The sequence below is a fragment of the Orussus abietinus genome, unplaced genomic scaffold (assembly GCF_000612105.2).
Source record: "Orussus abietinus isolate OABI.00-Male unplaced genomic scaffold, Oabi_2.0 scaffold88, whole genome shotgun sequence".
Lineage (NCBI taxonomy): Eukaryota > Metazoa > Arthropoda > Insecta > Hymenoptera > Orussidae > Orussus > Orussus abietinus.
This window is the reverse complement of record NW_019394252.1, coordinates 171394-194206: the sequence shown is the minus strand read 5'-3', so window position 1 is coordinate 194206 and position 22813 is coordinate 171394. Positions and strand designations below refer to the sequence as shown.

Here is a 22813-nt window from a genome sequence, read left to right as displayed (position 1 = left end):
ACGGACGAGGGACCAGTCGGACGGGGTCCACCCAAAAGAGTCGGGCCCCGCCCGTAGGTGCGGTCGGGCCGCGGGGGCGGCGGGGGAGGGGACCAGGGCCCCGAGGGAACCGCGCGCGGCACCAACGGTGGAGCGTTTTGTTTAGTTGGCAGCAATTAAGCCACTTGGCGGCAATTGTTTGTCGCTCAGCAAGAGAATTCCGCTCCCAGCGCGACTCTCTCGGTGGGTTGCGTTGGCAGCGGCGCGTCCACCGCGAGCAATCCAGACGATAAAGGCGAACGAGTTGCCGGGGTTAGGGGTCAACCGGGTCCAGCAGCCGGTGACCACATCCCGGGCGAGCACGGTGCCCGTCCAGAGTCGGTCGACGAGCGGGATGGACAAAAAAACCCATACTTCGTGTCGCGTACCCAGAAGTCACGAGGAACCCATTTCCCCCGACCCCCGCTCCCGGGGGACAGATAATCGGCCAATTTTTCCCGAGATAAGTATTTCTCACGGATGACGCAAGCAGTCGTTCGTCGCGGCGGACCGCGGATTACCGTCCGCCGCTTCCAAGAGAACCGCGGATCGCGGGAAACACGCGCTCGCCCATGCCAGAAACGGAGGCGCTCTAGGAAATCGGGGACGGTCTCGATCCACACGAGCGGCCCGATGGGATTTAAATTCATTGGCTTGTTTTGCTTCGGGATCGAGATTCTCTCCCAGCCTTGACTTTGATGTCGCGGGCGCCTTCTTTTTAGGATGGCTGCCTTAGGAAGGGGACCGCCGCGAGGAGGCTTCTCGTGGTCGAAGGTCGCGCGCCCACCACGAGCCCATGGGGCGCGGAGAGAGGGGTCCGCGAATTGGGCCCGTTAGGAAGATTGCTCTTGGCCTTCCGACCGGCCGAGTGGTTTATTTGGTTAGCTTCGCCTTCGCCTCGGCTCGCGTAATGGGGAAATGATTGCGGGCTACCGGTGATCCGGTCCATTTTATCGGGACGAAACCGCCGGCGGGTCCGGAGCGCGCACGTCCGGCTGGGCACTCGTCTGGGTCCGATGGGTCCGATGGACCTGATGGGTCACCGCCTGCGGCCCGACGAGGCGAGGCTCTCTCGGGACCGTCTCCGCGTCTCCGCGTCTTGGCCCCAGGGACGACGCTCTCCCGGTGCGGACCCATCCGTTCCTTTTGACTCGCGTCAGTCCCAATTGCTCCCATAGTTAGGATCAAGTATGGGGGCCGTGACGTTGATTCGCGGAAGAGAGAATCTCCCCTCGGCAGGAGCGGTTCGTCCTGGAGGTCCCAATACGAAATCGACCCTCGAGAACGGTCGTTCCTAACGTCTTCGAAAAGTCACGCAACGCGTTTGATCGCAATTAAAAGCTACGCTCCACCGAAATCACTGAAGTCACATAAAACTGAGAAAACAAATACGCAAGTATATGCTACGGAAAACAAATATGCAAATATATGCTACGAAAAACACACAAAAAATGTACATAGAACCCGTGTAAGAAGTTAGCGGGATCCGAGATAAGAACCAGCGCTCTAATTCGACGACCGCTTCCGTAACTCCTTCCCAGCCGATCCATTCCGCAACTTTTCGCGTCCAAACTTCGATAAAACCGAGCGGTGAAAAATATCCAGTCATCCTTCCCAATCGCGTGTCTATTTACTTCGTTGGAACAAGAAGGACGAAGGCCGTCCAGCTTTTTCGCTCGGACGATACGTCGCGATTGCGCTTCTTTGACGCTCATCTGCCGTATCGATTGCGATAAGCGATAAGTGTATAAAGGAATAGCGGTTAAGAAGAAGAAGCGAGGAAAAGAAAGAGGACTTTTTCTCCCACTCGGGCTCCCCCGATGAAGGAAGACATTCGGTCGCCGTCCACGCCCCTCTCGTCACCCGGGTGGAGGGTCGTAGACACGTCGCGGCAGTTATCCACGGATGATCGACGTCGATAACGATTGCGTAAACGGTGAGAGAAATAATTAGGGCGTTACTCGAGGGATCAAGGGATATAGCGAGCGCCTCGGCGAGATCTCTGGAAATCGCCGGAGATCGCAGATTCTCCCACGGGTGGGCGGTGACGTCACCGACTCTCCCAGCCTCCCGGTCCAGGTTGCGTCAGGGGAAGAGTCCGCGCGCGGTCCGATTTGTCCACGTGACGTGCCGAGAGAGGAGGAACGGGGTCACCACCGTCTGGATAACCTCACACGTGTCCCACCAAAAAGAAGAGCCAGTGGCGTCGCCGCGCGCAGCCCCGCAACACCCGGATGGAAATGCGCTTTGGATCTCGCTTGCTCCTAAATTGTGTATTCCAAGGTAACGAATGAAGGAAATATTCACAAAGGGACAAAGGCAACGTCATCGGAGGCCCATGGGCGGCCTTATTCCAGGGATCACGGCCGAGAAGACGTGAGCATTGTTTAGGAGACGTGATCATTGCCTAAACAACTGATACGGCTAAACCAAGAATGAAGGACTTCTTGGACAACGCATTGAAATGAAATATCACTAACGAATTCCTTTACGCAACTCGCGTTGATACTAAAACCAAAGAACGAATGTAAATAGTAATTAACGATTTAGAAAAAAATCGTTTTACTTTCAGGATCGATCCCTTTCCCCGCCATGCGAACTATCGCGTACTACCGAGCCTTAAAAGTATCACTCGAAAAACTCATCTCGATCACAGATGACGATAATACGTTCAGAAAACCGTGATAACACGGTTTTCATCGAGTCAAATCGTTCGCGGGAGATATTCGGTATTTAGACTGTAGAGGACAGGAGCGTTGATACTAAAATCAAAAAACGAATATAAATAGTAATTAACGGTATAGAAAAAATCGTTTCACTTTCGAAATCGATCCCTTTCCCCGCCATGCGAACTATCGCGTACTACCGAGCCTTAAAAGTATCACTCGAAAAACTCATCTCGATCACAGATGACGATAATACGTTCAGAAAACCGTGATAACACGGTTTTCATCGAGTCAAATCGTTCGCGGGAGATATTCGGTATTTAGACTGTAGAGGAGAGGAGCGTTGATACTAAAATCAAAAAACGAATATAAATAGTAATTAACGGTATAGAAAAAATCGTTTTACTTTCGAAATCGATCCCTTTCCCCACCATGCGAACTATCGCGTACTACCGAGCCATAAGAAGTACCACTCAAAAAACTCATCTCGATAACACGGTTTTCATCGGGCGAAATCTTTCGCGGGAGATATTCGGTATCTAGACGGTAAAGGAAAGGAACTACCCGGCGCGCAGTGGTTATCGAACTATTAATATCTCCCTTATGTTTCGGAATAACGGAGGTTCGCGAAAGCCGCTGGCGACGGCGTCGGCGTCGGCGTCGGCGTACGTGCGGCTCTCGCAGGGTGGAGGACCGCTCCGGGGCCCGGCCGGTAATATCCACGGCACGGTTAGTAGCAGTGGCGAACATCGTGGCACGGGATGACGGTGTCCGCCGTGGCCGGTTGGCTACTTTACTTGACCCCTGCGCAACGAGGGACAATTGGGTGTAACAGTCTCCCATTCGTCTGTCCGTGCGGCCATCCGCGCGTCCATCCGTCGAGCCGTGCCCGGTCCGTCCGTGTTTCTCTGAATCCTCGACCAACGCGGCCGTTATTGGCGGTGCGCGAGGGGCCGCGTGCACGTACACGCGTGCACGTACACGCGTGCCCGGGGACTCTCGGAGGGGGAGGACGCGGCTTGCTCGACACACATGTGGCGAGCTCCTCTTCTCCGCGCCGTCTTCCAGAGCCGGATGGCCGCCCGGGGAGGGCGGGAGTGCCGGGAAAGGGATCCTTCCCGCTTTGTGCCTCGAAAAAGGGACACCGCCTCTTGCGGCTCCGTCGATCACCTGAGCAAATAGAGATGGCGGCCGAGGGCCCGTTCCTGCTCGCCTCGGGGGTCCGGAAGAGTGCTCGAGGGGAGCCGCGCCCTCGACGCGGGCGGAAGGGTGGACCGAGGCGCAGGAGGGCTCCTCCGATTCCGGGCATTCCCCTCGGCCGAGGGCGGAAGGACCTTCCCGCCCCTGGGGGAGGAAAAGAAAAACCAGAAGGAGCTCCCGTCGTCAGCGAGCGATCCGACGACGACCGGATTGCCGTGTTAAAGGAAATAAATCCGCCGACCCTGTCCCGCGTCCAGCGACAAAGTCGGGCAAAATGTCCTAGTTCCGATGAAGATCCAAAACCGCGGGTTCCTAGGACTTGATATTTTCGATCGAACCCCCGGATCCCTCGTGGCTTTCCCAGTAGGTATCCAGGTAGAGCCGCACAATTTGGCGAACGAAGAACCGCCTTACTCGATGACGACTTCGCCCCGAGCGAAACGACCGCTTCCACGGCTGCGGGCGAGCGGTCGCGAGCCGCGGCTTCCTCGCCGTCGAGACGGGCGGCAATTTTCGGAATCCTTGCGGGATGACGAACGAGGTAGATTTGGCGCCGCGCGTCGCGTCCAGAGGACCCGACCGACGTCGGATCGCCGTGGGGATCGATGGCGGCGTCGGTCGGGAATCCAACCGGGGATCTGGTCGCGTTCCAGCGCCGAGAGAGGCACCGCGACGAAGGTCTCGGGGCCCTCCTCGACCCCACCCGCGAGACGCTCGCATCCAGCCGAGCTGCCAGGGAACGTTATACTTGGCGATGACGCGTACACGGCCACGAGGAGGAGGCCGTCTCGGCACGTCGGGGCGAGGGCGAACGAGAGCGGCGAGGGAGAGAGGGTCCGACGAAGAGCCAGGGGAGCGAGAGAGGTGGACGGCGGAGAAGAGACATAGGCGCCGAAGGTTTAATCAGAGAGGACCATCCGCGCCGGGCTCTCTCCTTTTGTGCGGATCGCAATAAACGTCCGGCCGCCGGTGTAAAGTATCGGTAACAACGTCCAGTGATAACCGGCTATTGCCGCCGCGTCGATCGGCCCTCCTCGGAGGTGGCTACGCCTCTTGGGTGTCCGTCAACGGGCGGGAAAAAAGGGCGGGGAAGGGGAGAGCGGGGCGGAAGAGACTTATCGGCTATCGCGGCCAGGTCCTCCGGGGGCCCTGCGGGATCTCGAAGGACCTCGAAGGACCCTCGTGGCTCGGCCTCGTCCTCGCAGGGCTCTGCCGACCTTGGAGGACCGAAGAAGCCACTCTTCCTGCTCGGCGGAAAAACGCGCGGGGTCGATGCGACCCGGACGACGCGGGAATACGGACGGACTTTTCCTTCTTTATCGTCCGGGCCCTCTCTCTCCCTCTCTCCCGTCTCCTCTCCGGCGAACCGGCCTCGGCGACGATCGCGCGAGGCCGCGAAGGGGGCACGGAATGCCCGCGGGAGTAACGCGACATGAATCGCTCCTCCTTTTTTTTTCTCTTTTCTTGTTGGTCAATTTCGCGATGCTCGTCAGGAACGACGTTACGTCTCTTTCCCTCGCGACGACTTCGCGTTCGCGTCGCTGTCCGCAGAAATTCCGGTCCGCGCTCCCTAACCCTCGACGCGGGTTCTTCCTCGCTATCAGGGAAGGGGAGTGGAGACCGCAAAGACCGACTGACATTTTTTTTTCTCACCATTTTACAACCCTTTCGGATAACTATCATCGCATCACGTCCGAGAATGTCCAAGGCGCTCGTTTGCGCCACGTATGGCCAATGATCGGTGCAATTAGATCCGCCGTTGACGTTTCCGATCTCCTTTCCCGGGGTGAGACTTTGAGGAAGGTCCGAACCGGTGGCGGAGTGACTTGAGAGACTTCTCAAAGGAGCCGAGGAAGGTTTTCCCCCCGCGATTCGCCCTCGACCGCGCGTCCACCCCCTGCGGGAGTACCCCGCACCGATGCGTTCCCTGTATTCCCGGTCAGCTGAGATTTGTCCCACTCCGGAGAACGAACTGGCGTCCTCCCCCACCGCGACGCCTCCGCTCGCGACCAATCCAATCGGGCGACGATAAATCGCGGCCGGTCACCGAAAATGGCCGGCCAGCTCCGGCGCGAGCCTCGACCGTAATCGGGTGATCATCGATCGCGCGCTCGCCTGTCGATAAGAAGGACACCCGGCGACGGGACGCTTCGACGCTTAACGACTCACGTTGGGTGATAATTCTTCCACGTCCGATGGAGGACGATCTACCCGGTAAACCGCATCGCTTTGCCTGAGCATATCGAAGATACGAGGTTACAAGTCGATCTCTCGAAACCTTCGATCTATCCGCCAATCGGGTAGCCCAACTCCTCGACGCGGTTTCAAGCAACTATAACACCTCTAATTGGTGACAATATTGCAGCACTTGCGTCCGAAAGACAGCTCATTATCCAAAATAAGTATCTTTGTTCCCTCGAGAAGTGTTGACCCCTACGATTCCATTCTTGCATATGCCTACGTTGCATGTCCAGGACCACGAACGCCATTCGTTGATCCTTCGATTCGTCCCAGTGGCCTCTGTGTACGGCGAGTAGAAATAGGCTACCCAGGTGGTACACGGATCGGTGTCCAGGACCCAACGGATAACCCCCAGGAAATCCTGGAAATTCGTGAGATCCTCATCTCGACGCGTCGCCCTTTTGGGCAAACCGAGGATTGAAAAGAGGCATCCCAACCCTGGGAGGAAGTCGCGACAGAGCGGCTCTTCGGGGTCGGGTGAAGTCCGGAGGGGAACCCCGCGGAAGCCCAACTCGGATCGCGAGTTCCCCACCCTCCGCCTGCCTCTCCGTCCAGGATCGCGCCTTTCGTCCCGGTGAGAGGTTCGCCGCCTCCCGCGGTTCTTCTCCCGGGATGAGGGGGGGTCTCAAGGACCGTTTTATATTTTGGCATCCCGAGGATACTTTTTATTTCTGGCCCGCAGCGCCGCCGAGGCGGGGGAGCGTACAAGGTATTCCGGGATGGTTCGCCGGTTCCAGCGGCGCCCCTAAGGCCGGAGTCCCGCCGGAGGGTCCGCAGGGGGAGGGAGAGAGACGGCCGATAGGGGAGAGGCCGGGACGGAGAGAGACAGGGCGAGAGAGCGAGAGGTCTTGGCGTGCCCCCATTTCCCCCGGCCTGGGAGATTTTTTCGAGGGCTCCACTGCCGGAGGCCGACCGGTCGCCGTCCGGTCTTACCCCTCCCGACCGGCGGTCGGCCCCGACCCTCCCCTCGCGGACCCGCACCTACGACCGAGGTCGATACACGCTCCCCCTCCCCGTCCCGCTTTACTTACGCCGCTCCGTAAGGGAAGAGTCGCGGGGTAGCGATGAACTCGAGTCGCGCGCGAACCCGAGCAAGCCTCCTCGGTCCGTTTCCAAGACACCTCGGGTCTTATTCGTCCGTGTCCTCCTTGGGAATGGCTTCGAAACGTCCAGGGGAATAATAAGGAAGATACGACGCACCCTCAACTACGATCGCTCCGAAATTCGAACGGCTTGAACGGCGATAGGAAATCTCCCTAAGCTTGGAAGCGACTTATCTTCACCTAGGGAGTGCTCTTTATCGGGCAGAAGATGATCCTATCGTTTCCAAATGTTACCGAAGTAAAGGGCACGAACGGCTTAACGGAAACCCTGACGCGAATATCGAAGTTAATGGATGACGTTAAGAGCTGGGGAACCTTGGCCAGTCCAAATGATTTATGAGAACGAGACAATGATTTATGCAAACCGTCCGGCCGGCATCTCCGGATAGGTCCGGAAAGGAACTCCCGCCGCCGACGAAGCGTGTCTTAAGAAGGGTGCCGGATGTCGATAAATATTTGTCGCGAGGAGCAGTTTACGGGGAGCAAGAAAAGCGGTACTCCCGGGTGCGTTCGGGGCAGCGTTCGTCCCTGTTAAACAAACCGCCCCCTCCTGCGTGAGGCTCGGGGCGTCGAGGGAGCGATGGGTCGAAACCGACGCCGGAGTCGCGACGCCGCTCGAGGATCGAATTTCGAGCGTGTCCCCTCTCGCGTGGTCGCCGCGGCGTGTCCTATACCGTGTAGGATTAGCTCGCGGATATCGAGGAGCGAACGAGGTCGCCGTTACTCCACGGAGGCGCGAAGAGAGGACAGGAAGAGAGCAGCGCGAGCCGAGAGGAGGAAACATACGTTCGCGGGTCCGACAAGTGCCGTCCGCTCGACCGACACCTACGGTCGGACTCGGTACACGCTTTACTTTCCCGCGCCGCGACGCAGAGGAGAACGAGGGACGCTCAGCGATGGCTTTGCATCTGTCGCGAGCACTGAACAAAACCTCGGCCACTCCGAGGGCACCGACACTCGGGTTAAGGGGATGGGAAATTGGCATCCGAAAGCTCAATCGTTCATAAAACTTTTCCATGAATTGGGTGTTTCAAATCGTTTCATACTTTAAAACGTGAATATGGGGACCCTAAAGTAGGTCCTGAAACTCGCGAAATTTAGTTTTTTATAAACTATTTTTAAAATACCCATAAACAAATTTGAAAAGAATTGAAATTTCATGAGTTTCAGAACCTTCCTTATAGTCTACCTATTCATGTTGTAAAGTTTCAAACTATTCGGTAAATCGAATTGGGAGAAAAGTTTTATAAGAGGATATAATTTATAATTTTAAGCGGTTACCTATACGCGGATTTTAAACTTCGGTTAGTTTACATCTTGTCAGGGAAACGCAAATTGTTGTCGACCAAAATGAAGAAACTGGGTAGAGTTTTGCGCCAAATATATGTGTACACAGAGGCGCGAAACTTCAACCTTGTTATCTGCGATATTTAGCCTGACGCGTCAAACTGGACAAAGAATGTCGTTTTCTGAATCTCATGAAAGAGTAATGTTAACTTTAACCAGGTCATGGGGATTGTACTATTTTTCTGCGTTTCTTAAGCTATGAACAAAACTGAGTAATCGTTGTTAACCCATTTGCATCATTAGTGTATATATACGATCAGTTTTCCTGGTCACTATCATTCAGCCTGAAATTTCGGTGATAAGGACCCTTTTTTCATGCTTCCTTATGACACAAATGGGTTAAGAGAATTCACGCCAATCGCGATTAGGGTAATCGGCCAAAAGGCTGGGGCCACCCGAGCGTCGGAGGCGACGCGCGTTACGACGGACGTTGAATTATAACAAACACGACGTACGTCGCTCGGGTGTTCGCCACTATAGGTTACATACACGATACATGAACGATGACGGGCGTTGAAACGATGCTCGTGGCCCCGAAGGAACTTCTCTAGATCGGTTCTTTCCATTGACGTAGATATATCGAACCCGCAGGCCTAAACATTCCCTTGATATTCTTGCGAAGCCAGCGAAAAGGAAAGGGACCGAGCGGAGGGGCAATCCTTCCCCTCTTTTCCTCTCCCGCCGATAGATGGTGTCGCCATATTGCGCTGTGTAACCGTTTAACGTAAAAAGATAAAAGAAAAAGAAAAAACGGCCCCTTCGTTTTCCCTCTCACAGTTTTGCCGCCTTCGCGGTCGGATCGACGCGTGGGTTCTGCGCACCTAACGTTCGAGGATCTTCCCTCCGAGATTCGAAGAAAACCCGGTTAAAGGTCCCATGTAAAAAGTCTGCAATTCACCCTGAACCGTCTATCTGGGGGCACTTATCGGAAACGGCATAATCGGTTTCGCGTTAACGCAATTGCGACGCACGAATGAACCGAGTTAATTTTGATTGGCTTCCGTCCGTCGCGTCCCTGTAAAAAGGAAACGGCGCCGAAGATCAACGCGCGACACGGCAGGGCCCGCGATGCGGATTGCGAGAATTTCGAGAGATAAAATGGCGAGGTTCGACAGTCAACGAAAAATCGAATCTACGCGCGGAGGAAATCGGCCGGCTTCCGGAGGTGTGCCTTGTTCGCGCTCTCGGCGGCCTCGAGGACGTCGCTAGTGACGTCTGACGGGCATACAGCCCACGCCAGCCTTCGCATAAGAGCAAACGGGCTCTCTCCGTCTCTCTCTCCGGGATGCGGCCGAGCGGGAGAGCGAGCGAGAAGGGCAGAGGAGAGGGGCCGGAGCAAGAGCGAGAGGGAGGAAGAGGGAGAAGCAGAGAAGCCAAGAAAGTGGCAGGGGGAGGGAGTGGGTGGAGGAGGCGAAGGGGGTCGACGGACCGTGAGCCGGACGGGATGGAGGGGAGGAGAGGGACTCGGAGACGGCAGAAGTGGGAGTCAAGAACCCTACAAGAAATTAAGAGCTTATTCGTAACAGGCACCGTGATGAAGATCCTATGCCCGCCGCGAGGGGGAGGAGGCGCGGGGTGGCGACGGAGGTGGACAGGGGAAGCGGCTCTCTCGCGCCTCCCCCGCGCCCCCCGCGGCCGATAACCTCGGAATACCGATCAGCCGACAAATGCGTTTGGCCGTTCGCGGTCACGAAATTGCTTCCGTCGAATGGCCCCCCCTCGCTCCCGGACGCGTCGACGTAGGCGAATCGGGGCCAGTTATTCGCGTACCGCGTTTTTCGTTCGATCGCGCCCTGCCGGCCGTTCGGCGAAGCCGGCCGCCGCCTTTCCGCGTAGACCTCGCGCGGTGCCCTCGGCCCGGACGCCGCGCTCTCTGGCCTACTTCGCCGGCGAGATCCGGGGACACCTTATCCGATCGATCGGCGAAAAGATTCCCACGCGGTAGATCTCTCGCGCTAGCTCGAGGGCCTCCCCGATCACTCCGAGCCGCCGGCGTTACCGCGCTCCCCGAGAGCGCTAACGAAGGTCGGCACCCCCGCGAGCGCGGGGTGCGCTCCGGTCCACGGTGCCGCGGAATTTCCTCGGGAGCCTAAATAACGAAAAAACCCCCCGCGGAGTGCGTGGCTGGCTCCCTAGGGTGCCGTCGGGAGGAAGGCTCCTCCCCCCGGCCCCGTTGTCCCCGTCGCCTCGTGGGTGTAACTATCGCATAAAGCTCGGATCCTCGGTAGTTTGCGAGGGATGATCAGGGTCGCGGAAGCATAACGGGTTGCGAGTTACGGCGGGGGCTTAAACTTTTACTGGTTCGGGAGCGTCAGCGTCTAGGGTGGTTTCCGGGCGAAACCACCCCGGAGGGCCCCCCGCCCGTCGAGGGTACGAGCCCCTAACCTTGTCGGCGGGAGCATGTGTACCATCTCCCGCCTCCTCTCCCCTGTCCCGGGTACCCTATCCGCTCCCACGCCACCCCGTCGACGAGGCGCGGTCCGACTCGCCCCTCTCCTCTCCCCGTCCCTTTCCGCCCCCCGACGAGACGCGGTCCAACTTTCCCCCCTCTTTCTCTCTCTCTGTCTCGCCCCTATCCGATATCGCGGGCCCTTCCCTTGCGTCGTCCCCCCTAACCCCCTATCGCGACCCCTGCCCACCCCTTTGGCGAGGCGCGGTCCAACTTCGCAGCTGCAATCTCTTCGGGATACGCGATACCGCCGGGGGGTAGAACAGGGACGAGGTGGAGGTGGCGCGAGGGAGAGCACTGGCAAGAGGGGGGAGGACGGGGGGTGCGACTCTCCCGGTCCGATGCTGCCTGCTCGTGTGCCGGCACGGACCGACGGCATTGGCCGGGAAGATGGCCCCGGGAGGGGAAGTGCGGGGGCACCGGGGGAAGGGCTGGTTCTTAAACCGGCAGGGAGATTTTATAGGAGTCTATCTTCCGACGACGGGAACGGAGCCGTTCCAGGCTGGGGGAACGCGCCGAGGGGCCCTTTGAGAAGGGGGCGCCGAAGGGTACTCTCTCGCCCCTCAAAAGGACTCAAAGCCCAAAAGCGTCTCCAGCCGAGCTATGATAAACACATTCTGGGAAAATTCGAGTCGGCCCTCTTCATTCGGACCTGAAAAGGGATCTTTCGTAGATCTCGGTTTTTCCATATCGGTCGCTTCTGGGTCACTTCGAACCCCGAGGTCGCGGGGGGTCGACGGTAAAAGATACGTATAGCTGGCACCCCCACTTTTACAAAATTCAAATCTCTGTGTCTTAACATTTTGTACCCTTTATGTGCTAATTTTGTGCTATAGCGGTTTTTGGAAAAAAATTGAATTTTTCTGTGGGAGATGCTAGGCACTCAAAAAGCTATCATAAAAACAAAGCGTTTAAATAATCAAAAATAGGTGAAAACTTATCAGCAAATTGTGTACTCCCCGAAAATCATATTTATAAATTAAAATTTCCACGCCTAAATCTGGAAACCCACCCTCGTTAAATAATAAACAAGAGGTAACTATCCGATCGCGAGGAGAAAATTGAAACCATTTACGCTTAACACTATTTCTACCGCGATTTTGTCTATACCTATTTCGACCAAAAGGTTTTGATGAGCTGGAGGAAAATGATACCGCTAAATAAATTTAACAATTATTATACGAAAACTCAAAGCATTAATTCAGAAGAAATTATTAAACTTTGAAAATAATTTCAAGTTAAAATTTTAAAAGGTGTCTGTTGTCACCTTTGGTAGAAATAGTGTTAAATTACTCCCAGAATGATGTGCTATCCGAATACAATAGAGTCAAATTTTGTTATACCCACCTTATAGTAACCGAAGATCGAGCAAACGAAAATCGATTTACCCGTCTCGGGATTCTTAATCCTCGGAAGAAATATGGACTTTCGAAAATTCCGAGAGGTCTCGATGATCGACGCTTCTTTCGTTTATTCCGTGAGTAAAAAACGTATCAAGAATAACTCGTACTCGGAATAACTTTGTACCGAGTATTTCAAGAAGGGGTCAGATAAGATATCTCACGGTTTATACCGAAAATAACGTTACTTGGCGAGGATAAAACAGAAATTTCGAATGTTGTTCCAAGCACTGCTTACCCTTGCCTTAGTTATGACATTAATTGCGGAATCGGCATTAACCCTTACACCTTTAGAAATATCGTTTGAAATATAATAATCACGTAGTCGATGTTTTCTCAAGACACTGAACTTAGAAATTTCGCGTACAATTGCACTCGGGATTTATAGTACACGAGTATGCGAATTTCAGAGGACGACATTTGGAGTATTTTCTATTTACCAATTTTCGATCAGATCCGCGGGAATTCATAGGTAATTGTGTACGAAGGTACATGTACGATTGCACGACCGTCATAAGATTTAAATACGAAAACTCGGATACTTTTGTATACCGATTTTCGGTCACGTACACGTACTCGATAATACGTATTTCTGAGAAGAACGCGGTGTAATACGTTTATTAACATTAGTGCCGATTTCTCTCTTATTTTACCATTTCGTTAACATTTTCAACACCTTTGCACGAAATCTCACGTAGAAATGGAGTTCTTCGAAAAATTCTATACATCCGTCCGGCTCTCATTTCAAATGTTGCAGCTTTTGGATTTAGTATGTACATACGTACTTAAAAACGTAAATATCGAAATACTTTTACCGTAGTTGGCTCGCAATAACGAGCTGTGATCGTTTCAAATAACCCGCAAAAATACGACCGTTCGTCGAAAAATTCATAATTCAAACGTTAAGGAAAAAAAAGGAAAAAAAAGAAACGATTCGCAGGGAGCGCAAACATTTTTTGAAAAATTGTATACATCTGTCCGATTTTCATTTCAAATGTTGCAGCTTTTGGATTTAGTATGAATATGTATTTAAAATCGTTCGAAATATCGAAATACTTTTACCATCGTTGGCTCGTACTAACGAATTGTAAACCCGTAAAACACGACCGTCCCCGAAAAATTCATAATTCAGAGGTTAAGAAAAAGAAAGAAAAAAGAAAACGATTCGTAGAGACCGCAAAATTCATAATTCAGAGGTTAAGAAAAAAAAAGAAAAAAGAAAACGATTCGTAGAGACCGCAAAAAGGCAACGATACTTTTAACGCTTTAGTTACGCTCGGTGGATTCGGTTTCTTTGGCCTTGTAACTCTCCCGGGGAGCCGGGTTTCCGCAAATCGCCCGAAAGTGGGCCAAAAAGTTGGACGCACGAAAGGCGGTTCGCGAGTCGCCGATCGGTAAGAGCGAAGGGTGCCCACCCACGCGGCGAAACCAGGACCGCGAGAAAACGCGGTCCCGGTCGGCGTTTTACGGCCAATTAAAAGTTTCTAATTACGGACAGACAGGGACATAAGTTGACGGTACACCGAGGACCGGTCGGTACCTCGCAATCTTCCCTCGGATTTGCGCGAAAGCAAAAAGGCAACGCGAAGCCGACCGGGCCGAACCCTCGAGATATTAATTCCTCGAGTTACGTACACGTGAAGCGAGGAGTTAATCGAGCAAATCCGCAGGATCGAAACGGGTAATATCTAATCACGACTCGATTCGATTTAATTTAACCCGTTTCCAGGTTTATTCGCGCCAACTCGTCGGCCGGATTAAGGGGATGCGAAAGTGGCATCCGAGGGGTCAGTCGTTCACGAAGCTTTGATTTCTAACCGAGGATACCAAATCGTTTCAAACTTCCCACCGTGAATATAGAGGGTATAAGGAAGGTCCTGACGCCCGTGAAATTTCATTTTTTAGAAAAAAATATTAAGAGTACCTGTGAACAAATTTCTATAGAAATTAAACATTTCATGGGTGTCAAGACCTTCCTTAAGGCCTCCGCATTAACGTTATAACGTTCGAAACGATTCGGTACACCGAGTTCGGAGAAAAGTTTCATAAACGAGACCTCTTTGACGCCACTTTCGCACCACCTTAAGTCCGTAGATTGATCGGGGGTTAATTCCGCAACCGATTAATCGGGGCAAACGGCATTGCGCGATAAACCTTAAAAAAGAAATTAAAGATTGTTTATAAATGTCCCTTTCATATTCTAACCAAGCTGTTAAAACAACCACTAGTTACGTGAAAATCTCTGGTCCGTAAGTTTCGACCCGGAGTTCGAAAAACTTTCCTCCGGTACCCTCGCGTCGGAGGAGAGACCACGTGCTCAAGACGGCGTTACCTAACCTAACAATAAAAAAGGAGGGACGGGACAAGAGGGCGAGGGGGATCTCCCCTTGGATAAGGACCAGAACCCGAGACGGGTACCGATCTTTCTCGGCAGGGGCTCTCGTGCGAGCGCCGGTCCTATTTACGTGCGTCGTGGCAACAAAGCTCCGGTTCGGCGGTCGCGTCGTCGCGACGTCGACGTCGCGCCGACGGCGACACATGTGCCCGTGGAGGATACGCGTGCACCGGGCGCCCGGATACCTGCTGGTTATATTTAACCTCGACCCGTGCGCAAGGCGCCCGAACGCCGACGTCGCGACGGCGGCCGTAACGAGGATGCTCCGAAAGGACAATTCGATTAACTCGGACAAACGCCTTCACGGTCAATCAAATAATATAAATCACCCATACAATTGATCTTCCCTACTAATCGACTGTTTATTAAAAAGCAAAGAATAAAGTTACTATCGACTCCGCCGTTAAAATAAAAAAAAAACAAACAAAAGAAGTAGAATCTTAGATCCAAGAGATCGGCCGATCACGTTCTAAGGGCGCAAATAGTGAATAGGATTACCAACGTAACAAGCAGGGCTGACAATCCCGAGGATTTTTCCGAAGGGAAAAATTTTCAATCAATTACAGCTGGACGATCGACTCGTCACTCTTTGACGAGGAGTCGTCGTTGGCACGGCCGCGCGCATACCTGCCAAGTCGCGTCTAAAACGCGACTCGGCGGTCGCGACGCGACTGACGCGCACGTAAAGATGCGCAAGCCGCCGTGGAACGGGAAGATAACCCACGTGACCTTCCTTCCCCCCACCCCGCGGCGGGGGCCACGAGCGCGCGCGGCGTGGGAGGGCCGGATCGGGGGCGGAGGTGGCGGGGGAGGGAGCCCGATAAATTCGTGGGGTGGGAGTTGCCGTACGTGCAGAGGCCAAAACTCAATGAACTGCTATCGATTAGCTTTGCTCACTTTATTCGCTCGCGGCTCGCCGCGTCGCGTGACGGACGGCGCTCGGTGCCGCGCCGCGCGGCGCGAGGGGGGCGCCGGGCGGCGCGGTAAATGGTTTCGCGCTCGTCGCTCGCTTTTTCGTCCCGACCAACCTCCAAGGAGGGGAGGACGCCGAGTCACGAGGGTAGTGGGTCAGCTGGGCATTTTTTGAAAGGCGCAAGGGAGAGGAGAAAGCGGGTCGACGCCGAGCGTCGAGCCGCTACCGATCCTCCGCGGACTCTCAACCGGTACCCTGCCGATTCCTTATCGACCGGGTGCCGATATCCCCAAACGACCCTCGACTCGTCGCTTACCGATCGATTGCCGATCTATCTATCAAATTTGAAAACCGCGCGCGAATGGCCCTTCAAAAAAGAAATGTTATAAAATTACATACCGAAATCGTAATTAATTTTGAGTTTAACCCGTTGAATTGAAAAACGAAGGAGATTCGAGATGACGGAGATGAAATCAATATGTCATAACCTCAATGAAATTTCGAATTGTTAATTAAATTGATAGGTGTTGAGAAGTTAAGAAGCAAATATTAAAATTAATTAATTTAGAGTTACACCCTTTGAATTGAAAAACTAAGGAGATTCGAGACGACGGAGCATCGATATGTCCTAAGCTGAATGAAATTTCGAGCTATTAATTGAATTGATAGGTGTTGAGAAGTTAAGAAGCAAATATTAAAATTAATTAATTTAGAGTTACACCCTTTGAACCTTAAAAACGAAGGAGATTCGAGATGACGGAGCATGGATATATCCTAAGCCTAATGAAATTTCGAGTAGTTAATTAAATCGATGGGTGTTGAGAAGTTAAGAAGAAAATATTATAATTACCCGATGAAGCAAACGAGCTTGTAGAAATGGAGAGGACATTGCTCTAGTATATGTGTTCGTTCGAGTTCGAGAAAGGCTTGCACAAATATATGCCTTACTTATAATCAATGTTACAATTGTACCCGATCTCCTCCACGACCCAAACGATCAATGGTCCTAATCCGATCTTCCCAAGATACAAGAGAGCGGTACTTAGCTTCCACCTTAGAGGTCTTAAACGCTTCAAGATCCGACGTTGCGTCGAAAAGAAAGGAACAAATATATGCCTTATCTATAACCAATGTTACAATTGTACCCGATCTCCTCCACGACCCAAACGATCAATGGTCCTAATCCGATCTTCCCAAGATACAAGAGAGCGGTACTTAGCTTCCACCTTAGAGGTCTTAACCGCTTCGAGATCCGACGTTGCGTCGAAAGGGGTCCGAGGTACTTCTGGAGGCTCGCGCATGGGACGACCGTCGTTTTTCCTCCGGTTAATCGGGGCTTCCACGCATGGACTCCAAATTGAATTTAACGGACGATCGGTCGGTTTGGCCGGGGTCCAACGGTGCCGTCCGTGCTAAGAAGCGGCGTGAGCCGAACGAGAGTCGGGTCTTGCCCTCGTCGCCCAACGAGAACGGTGCGGGGGATCGGGCGGGACCGAGGGAGGCCGGACCGCGTGTCGAAAGGTGCGTTGTACTCAAACAAAGTAAGATATAATTAGACCCGACGACCGGCTGCGATCGCGTCCTGGGGTTCCCAGGAAAACGCGCCTCCCCCGCCGATGTCCGGCTGCCGCCCGGCTTTTCCACACCCGTCACGAGGAGGAAACGCTCCGAAAACTCCTCTCTTTGTCTCGATCCTCTCGACATGCCCAGGGATTTACGTCCGGCCGCCGAACAAGGGGCGACGCGTGGCGCCGCCGAAACGGATCTAATTTTCCGCGTTCTGCGGAGGAAACCTCCGAGACAAAAAAATCCCATTTGTTTTAACCCCTTCCCCCGGTATTCCTCGAAAGACAGTGCTCGGTACTCGAAATTTCTCACTGGTTCGGCCAATCCTAACCTGAGCTGGCCTACGCATTTCTCCAAAAGAAGCGTATCCTACATCCTTGGTTATTTGCGGGAGACCATCTAGTTTGGGTATATCGCCTATCTTTGTTCCTCCCCCTGCTTTTAACCTCTTCACCTACAATATCGTGGGGGAGACGTGGTTTGTCAATCGGGCCAAACGTGAACAAAACGTGTGAGACGTGGTACGTCAATCGGGCCAAACGTAAAAAAAAACGTACAAGAGACGCGAGAGACTTGGAACATTCAGCCAAACCGTGAAATGGCCGGATGTATGACCGACATTTTTGTTGTTTATGGCACTCGCTATTGGAATTTAAATCCTAAGGCAAGGGGTCCAATATCTCGAATTAACCCTCCGTGTCTTAGAAGATGCCCTATCGTCCCATCTCTCTTCCTATTTACCGCTTTCCATATATTTCCTTCTTTCCAATCCATCTAACGCTTCTTCAAAGTTCCTCCATGGAAATTACACTCATCCGAAAATTCGATAGCATCCTCCTCGTCGTTGTTAACTCTTATCACGCGAAAGGCACCTCTGACTCGACCTTGTATATTCCATAGAAATTTCTTGCATCTACTTATAATCTACTACATATACAGACTTAAACTTCGAGAAGTCGGTGGAAATATTCCAGTGAAATAATCTTCACTCAAAGTCCACCTATCGGAACATCCGTTAAGGGTTGAAATTTCTTACCGTTTCAAATAGTTCAACTCCGAATTCTCAAATAGTTCAACTCCAAGGTGACTGTCGTCACCTTGGAGACTTACGGCAAACTCTTTATCATAATCGATTACACCGAACAGGCATATCCAAAGTATCGTTATCAGTATATCGTACACCCTGTGCACCCTCTTTTCCCCCTAATCGTTTCACGCGTGCCTTTTGGCAACCACCAAGAGACTACGAGCTCCCTTGACCGACAACCGTGCTTTCAATTAACGCACTCTAACAGAGTTTACTTCTTTAATTCCTGCCTCCATATCCCTTGGTTGGTCGCACTCGGTGTCCGACTGTTATCGACAAAACTTCAGAGGCTCGCGTCCAATTGACGCGGAACCGAAGCTTTTGTCTAAACCCCTAATCGGGGGAGGACGTCACGTCACGCCCCGGGTCGTTCAACCAACTACCCGGTGCGGAGAGACAGAAGAGCGGACGGTTCGGGCGAGACCTTGATACACTCGGTTGGGGGCGCATAAATCGTTCCCCTCCCTCGGGAAATGGATTGCCGGGAGAAAGTTCGGCTCGCCGAAAAGCGCGGTCGGTAGGGCAGGAAGCGTTATCGAGGACGCGCACCCCTTCCTGCCTCGCGCGTCCCCGATACGCCGTAACCTTCGAGCCTCGTAAATAATCAGGGCGATTAAAGCGGCCGCGGGGTGGATATTGCATCGACATCGAGGGTGCGATTGCCCCGCTCCCTCGACCGATGGGGAGCCCTTCGACGTTTCGACGCCCCCTGTCGAACCGACGCGCGTTATCGTCCCACTGGTTCGACGTCCCTCCGATTTTCCCCGTGGAAATCGCGACTCTACTCCTAGACCGGATCCGCCGAATAAAAGCGGAACCCATGTTCCTTATTTTTATATCTTGAATTGCTGGTTACCCGGCGATTCCGGTTGAGAGCTTGAAGAGGCAAGCGCGAAGAACTGCGGTTAGTTCCTCGGGTATTTCTTAACCCCTTGCCTTGCGATTTAAATTCCAATAGAGCGTGCCATTAACAACAAAAATGTCGGTCGACATCGGGTTCATGGTTTGGCTGAACGTTCAACGTCTCACGCGTCTCTCATACGTTTTGTCTATGTTTGACCCGATTGATATACCACGTCTCTCACACGATATTGTAGGTGAAGAGGTTAAAAATGAATAGTTTTTATAAAAGCTCACGGTATATTCTTGGAAATGTACCCGCAGGATCACTTACCGAGGCGAGAACATTATTATTGAATAACGGTTAACATTCAATGTTGTATATGCGTTTACAAGGTTTGAGGAGGAATCTTTGTCCGAAATATTTACTCGACTGCCACGGTAAAATTTTCTTTCGTTATCTGCTTCACTTTTGTAAATGGGATTGTTGAAATTACCTCGCCATCGCAACTTGGATATACTTATATGGAAATTCTAATTTTACGAGTAATTTAAAGATACTACTCGACACCCCCATGGGAGGACTCTCTTCGACCCCATAGAGGGAGGAGACAATTTGTTGGTTAACTTTTCTTTCCGCTTACTTGAATGGGTAGGGGCGCGACCGGGGAGGGAAATTGAAAAATTGAAATCCCACCCTGTCGCCGAGAGGGATGCTCGACGGATTAGTCTAGAATTTGGGTTCTCAACCCCCTGGAGACCGGTCTTTTCATCCCGTCCTCTATGCCCCGTGTGTCCCGCTTTCGACCCCCGCTTCCGGTGGCGCGGTGTCTTGGTCTATTTCCGTTTCGCACCCTCCGGCGACCTTTGCAATTTTCACGCGTAATACCGCCCTCGGGCTCGTTACAAGTCCTCCGTACTTATTAGAGCGCCATCCGCCACCCTTGGGAGAAATTGCATTCGCGGCCGCGAAAGGAACTCCACGGGTCCGGGGGAAAACACCCTCTGTCGGAAGCGCCGGCAAAGGCTGGCGCCAGGAAATTTCTTGCGGGGAAAATAAACATGCGAGTTTTCATCTTGCGGAGAGAGCCGAGGAAGTTCGCCCATTTCCGAGCTGATCCAAAGCCAAATCCCAAAACCGACAAATCGATTACCGTTCCTCGAGGAAAAACTCTTCGCCCTCGCGTCGGCCTGAGAATTATTCGACTTACAAAGAAGGTATCCCAGGTCGATCTCTCCGACTTGATTTCTTTCATAATATATTATAGTAGACTAAAAACTAAGCGACACGTATTTTTTTTTATCTGCCATTAAACACTTTAAGGGGGTGAAACCACCATCCAAAGTAAGGCCTCTGAGGGGTGGCTCACCCCTTAATTTTTCTTTTTTAATTCAGATAATTATATTTTTCATTTCTCGTTATGAGAAAGCTTTTCCAGGTGGATTGGTTAAAAGATATTGTTCTTGTGGGTGGAACTGCCAAATCGCCCCTTGACATGCCTTACTTTGGATGGTGGTTTCACCTCCCTTAAAGTGTTTAATGGCAGATAAAAAAAATACATGTCGCTTAGCTTTTAGTCTACTGTAACATATAAAAAAAATCAAATCGGAGAGATCGACCTGGGATACCTTCCTTATTAGTAAATCGTTAACCCATAACTCGCTAAACAAAATTCTACGGTACAAGCGGTTAAGCTCGACATTATCCTGGTCCATATCACATTTCTTTTTATCGAGTGATTCCACATACAGACTCAATCCCAGATCCCAAAGCGATCGAAAGGACAAAACTGACGCGACAAGTGTTAATTCCAAAATTCATTCTCAACTTACGAGGTGGGCGGACAAATAAACAAATGAACAATTGCAAATTAATAATAGAGATAGAAGATTCATCAGTAACTGTTGACTAGGTGTCGCACAAACTATATTACCTGCAGGTATATCGATTAATTTACCTTTGAGAAATTGCTTATAACGTCACAGACCCATTAACGTTACTCTTTGGGTACTTCAATTCCAAACGTAATCTCCGGAAGTTCATGAAATTGACAACCGGTATCGCCGTCTACCAACAATTCCGAAAAACCCCGACATCGTCGCTCCTTCTTCGAGGATGTTAAAAAAATGTTTCCCTCCTCATTGTCTTTAGAAGAGATGGAGATTAAGAACTTAATTCCCCCAAGCATCGGAATAGCGGGACGGTCGAAGTCGGTTCCAACATTGGCGCTCATCTCGCAGCTTGATATCTCAAAGACAAACCAAAGACGCATAACCTCGAGGGGCCGGTTGAGAACCGTCGCGGTCGAGACTCATTGTCAGAAGTCTTGGCATCTTCGACGGAGTGGGCGTAACTTAGCATGGAAAGTTCTGTCGGTACTTAAGGTGATATGAAAGTGTAATATATACACACCAAAAAGTGAAAATATTTATAAAACTTTTCTCCAAACTGGGTGCACGAAATTATTTAAAACCTTAACACGTGATTATGGAGGCTCTAAGGAAGAGCGCGCTGCTCATGAAATTTCATATTTCGAACAAAAAAATATGTTTTTTGGTTCTTCTCCGAGATAAGTGGAAAATTTGTTCGAAAAAAAAAATTTCATGAACTGAGGGCCTTCATAATCACGTGTTAAAGTTTCCGATAATTCGGTGCACCCTGTTTGGAGAAAAGTTTTATAAATATTTTGATTTTTTGTTATGTGTGTATATATATATATATATATATATGTATATCACCTTAATAATTTTGGTAACCGCGCACGGGAGGGTCGGCCGATCCGCGTCGGTCCGGATGCTGCGTGAACCGTGCGTGAGGCACGGCTACGCACACAAAGGCGTCCGATTTAACCCACGGACGCGTACACGAGTGCACCCGGGTGCACGCGCACACGCACTGACGTGGGCAAAAGAGAGAGAAACAGAGAGAGAGGGAGAGAGAAACCGATAACGCTGCTAACGGGCCTCGGCATACGCGTGTACGCGCATGGCCGAAGCGTGGACACGGACACACGCGCGTGTCAGCGCAACGGCGCGGCTCGCTGTACACGCATCGCACAGAGGAAGCCCGCCGACACCGTGTATTGATTTCGCGCGCGGAAATTCCCGACATTTCAAAAAATCGAAACCAGGGCTTCGCGAGCACGGGAATAATATTTTTCGCGCGTGGGCACGACATTTACAGGAGATAAGCGGGAACAATTGAGTTTGAGCTCCGTGGTGCCGAACTAAATCATCGCGGAAAAGAAGAAAAAAAAAAAGAAAAAATAGCAGGCTGGGACAAAAGCTTACATATACGGGCAAATCGAGGAAGTTTGCGGATACTTTTCTCGAGTGGAGGGAGGATCGGGTTTATGACGTGAAGCGTTCTCTTTCAATTCGACGTTTCTTCAAATTATTCCCACGTGCGAGGATGACGTTCCTCTCTCTCGTCGAATTTTTTCTACTCCTGGCGCTTTTACGAGGTTCGCGGGATTTAATCGCAGATTTTGCAGGAAAAGCTCGGGCACTACGGACGCGTAAAATCAAAGACGAGACGTCGCCACGAGCCGTCCAAAGCGATGATCGTCACCCAGGTTGGGGCACGGG

General features: G+C 51.9%; 1 protein-coding gene across 4 annotated transcripts in view; it reads right to left on the bottom strand.

The window, feature by feature from the left end:
* Positions 1 to 22813, bottom strand: part of LOC105701897 (nucleolar protein 4-like) — an 81544-nt gene that overhangs the window by 25538 nt on the left and 33193 nt on the right. The window contains exon 1 of one of the 4 annotated variants that reach the window (XM_012429041.1): positions 9065 to 9108. The exons of the other annotated variants lie outside the window; for them this stretch is intronic. Coding sequence (XP_012284464.1) covers positions 9065 to 9073 — 9 coding nt within the window. The 5' untranslated portion in view covers positions 9074 to 9108. Of the gene's footprint in view, positions 1 to 9064; positions 9109 to 22813 lie in introns of those variants that run through there. 4 annotated transcript variants of the gene reach the window in all.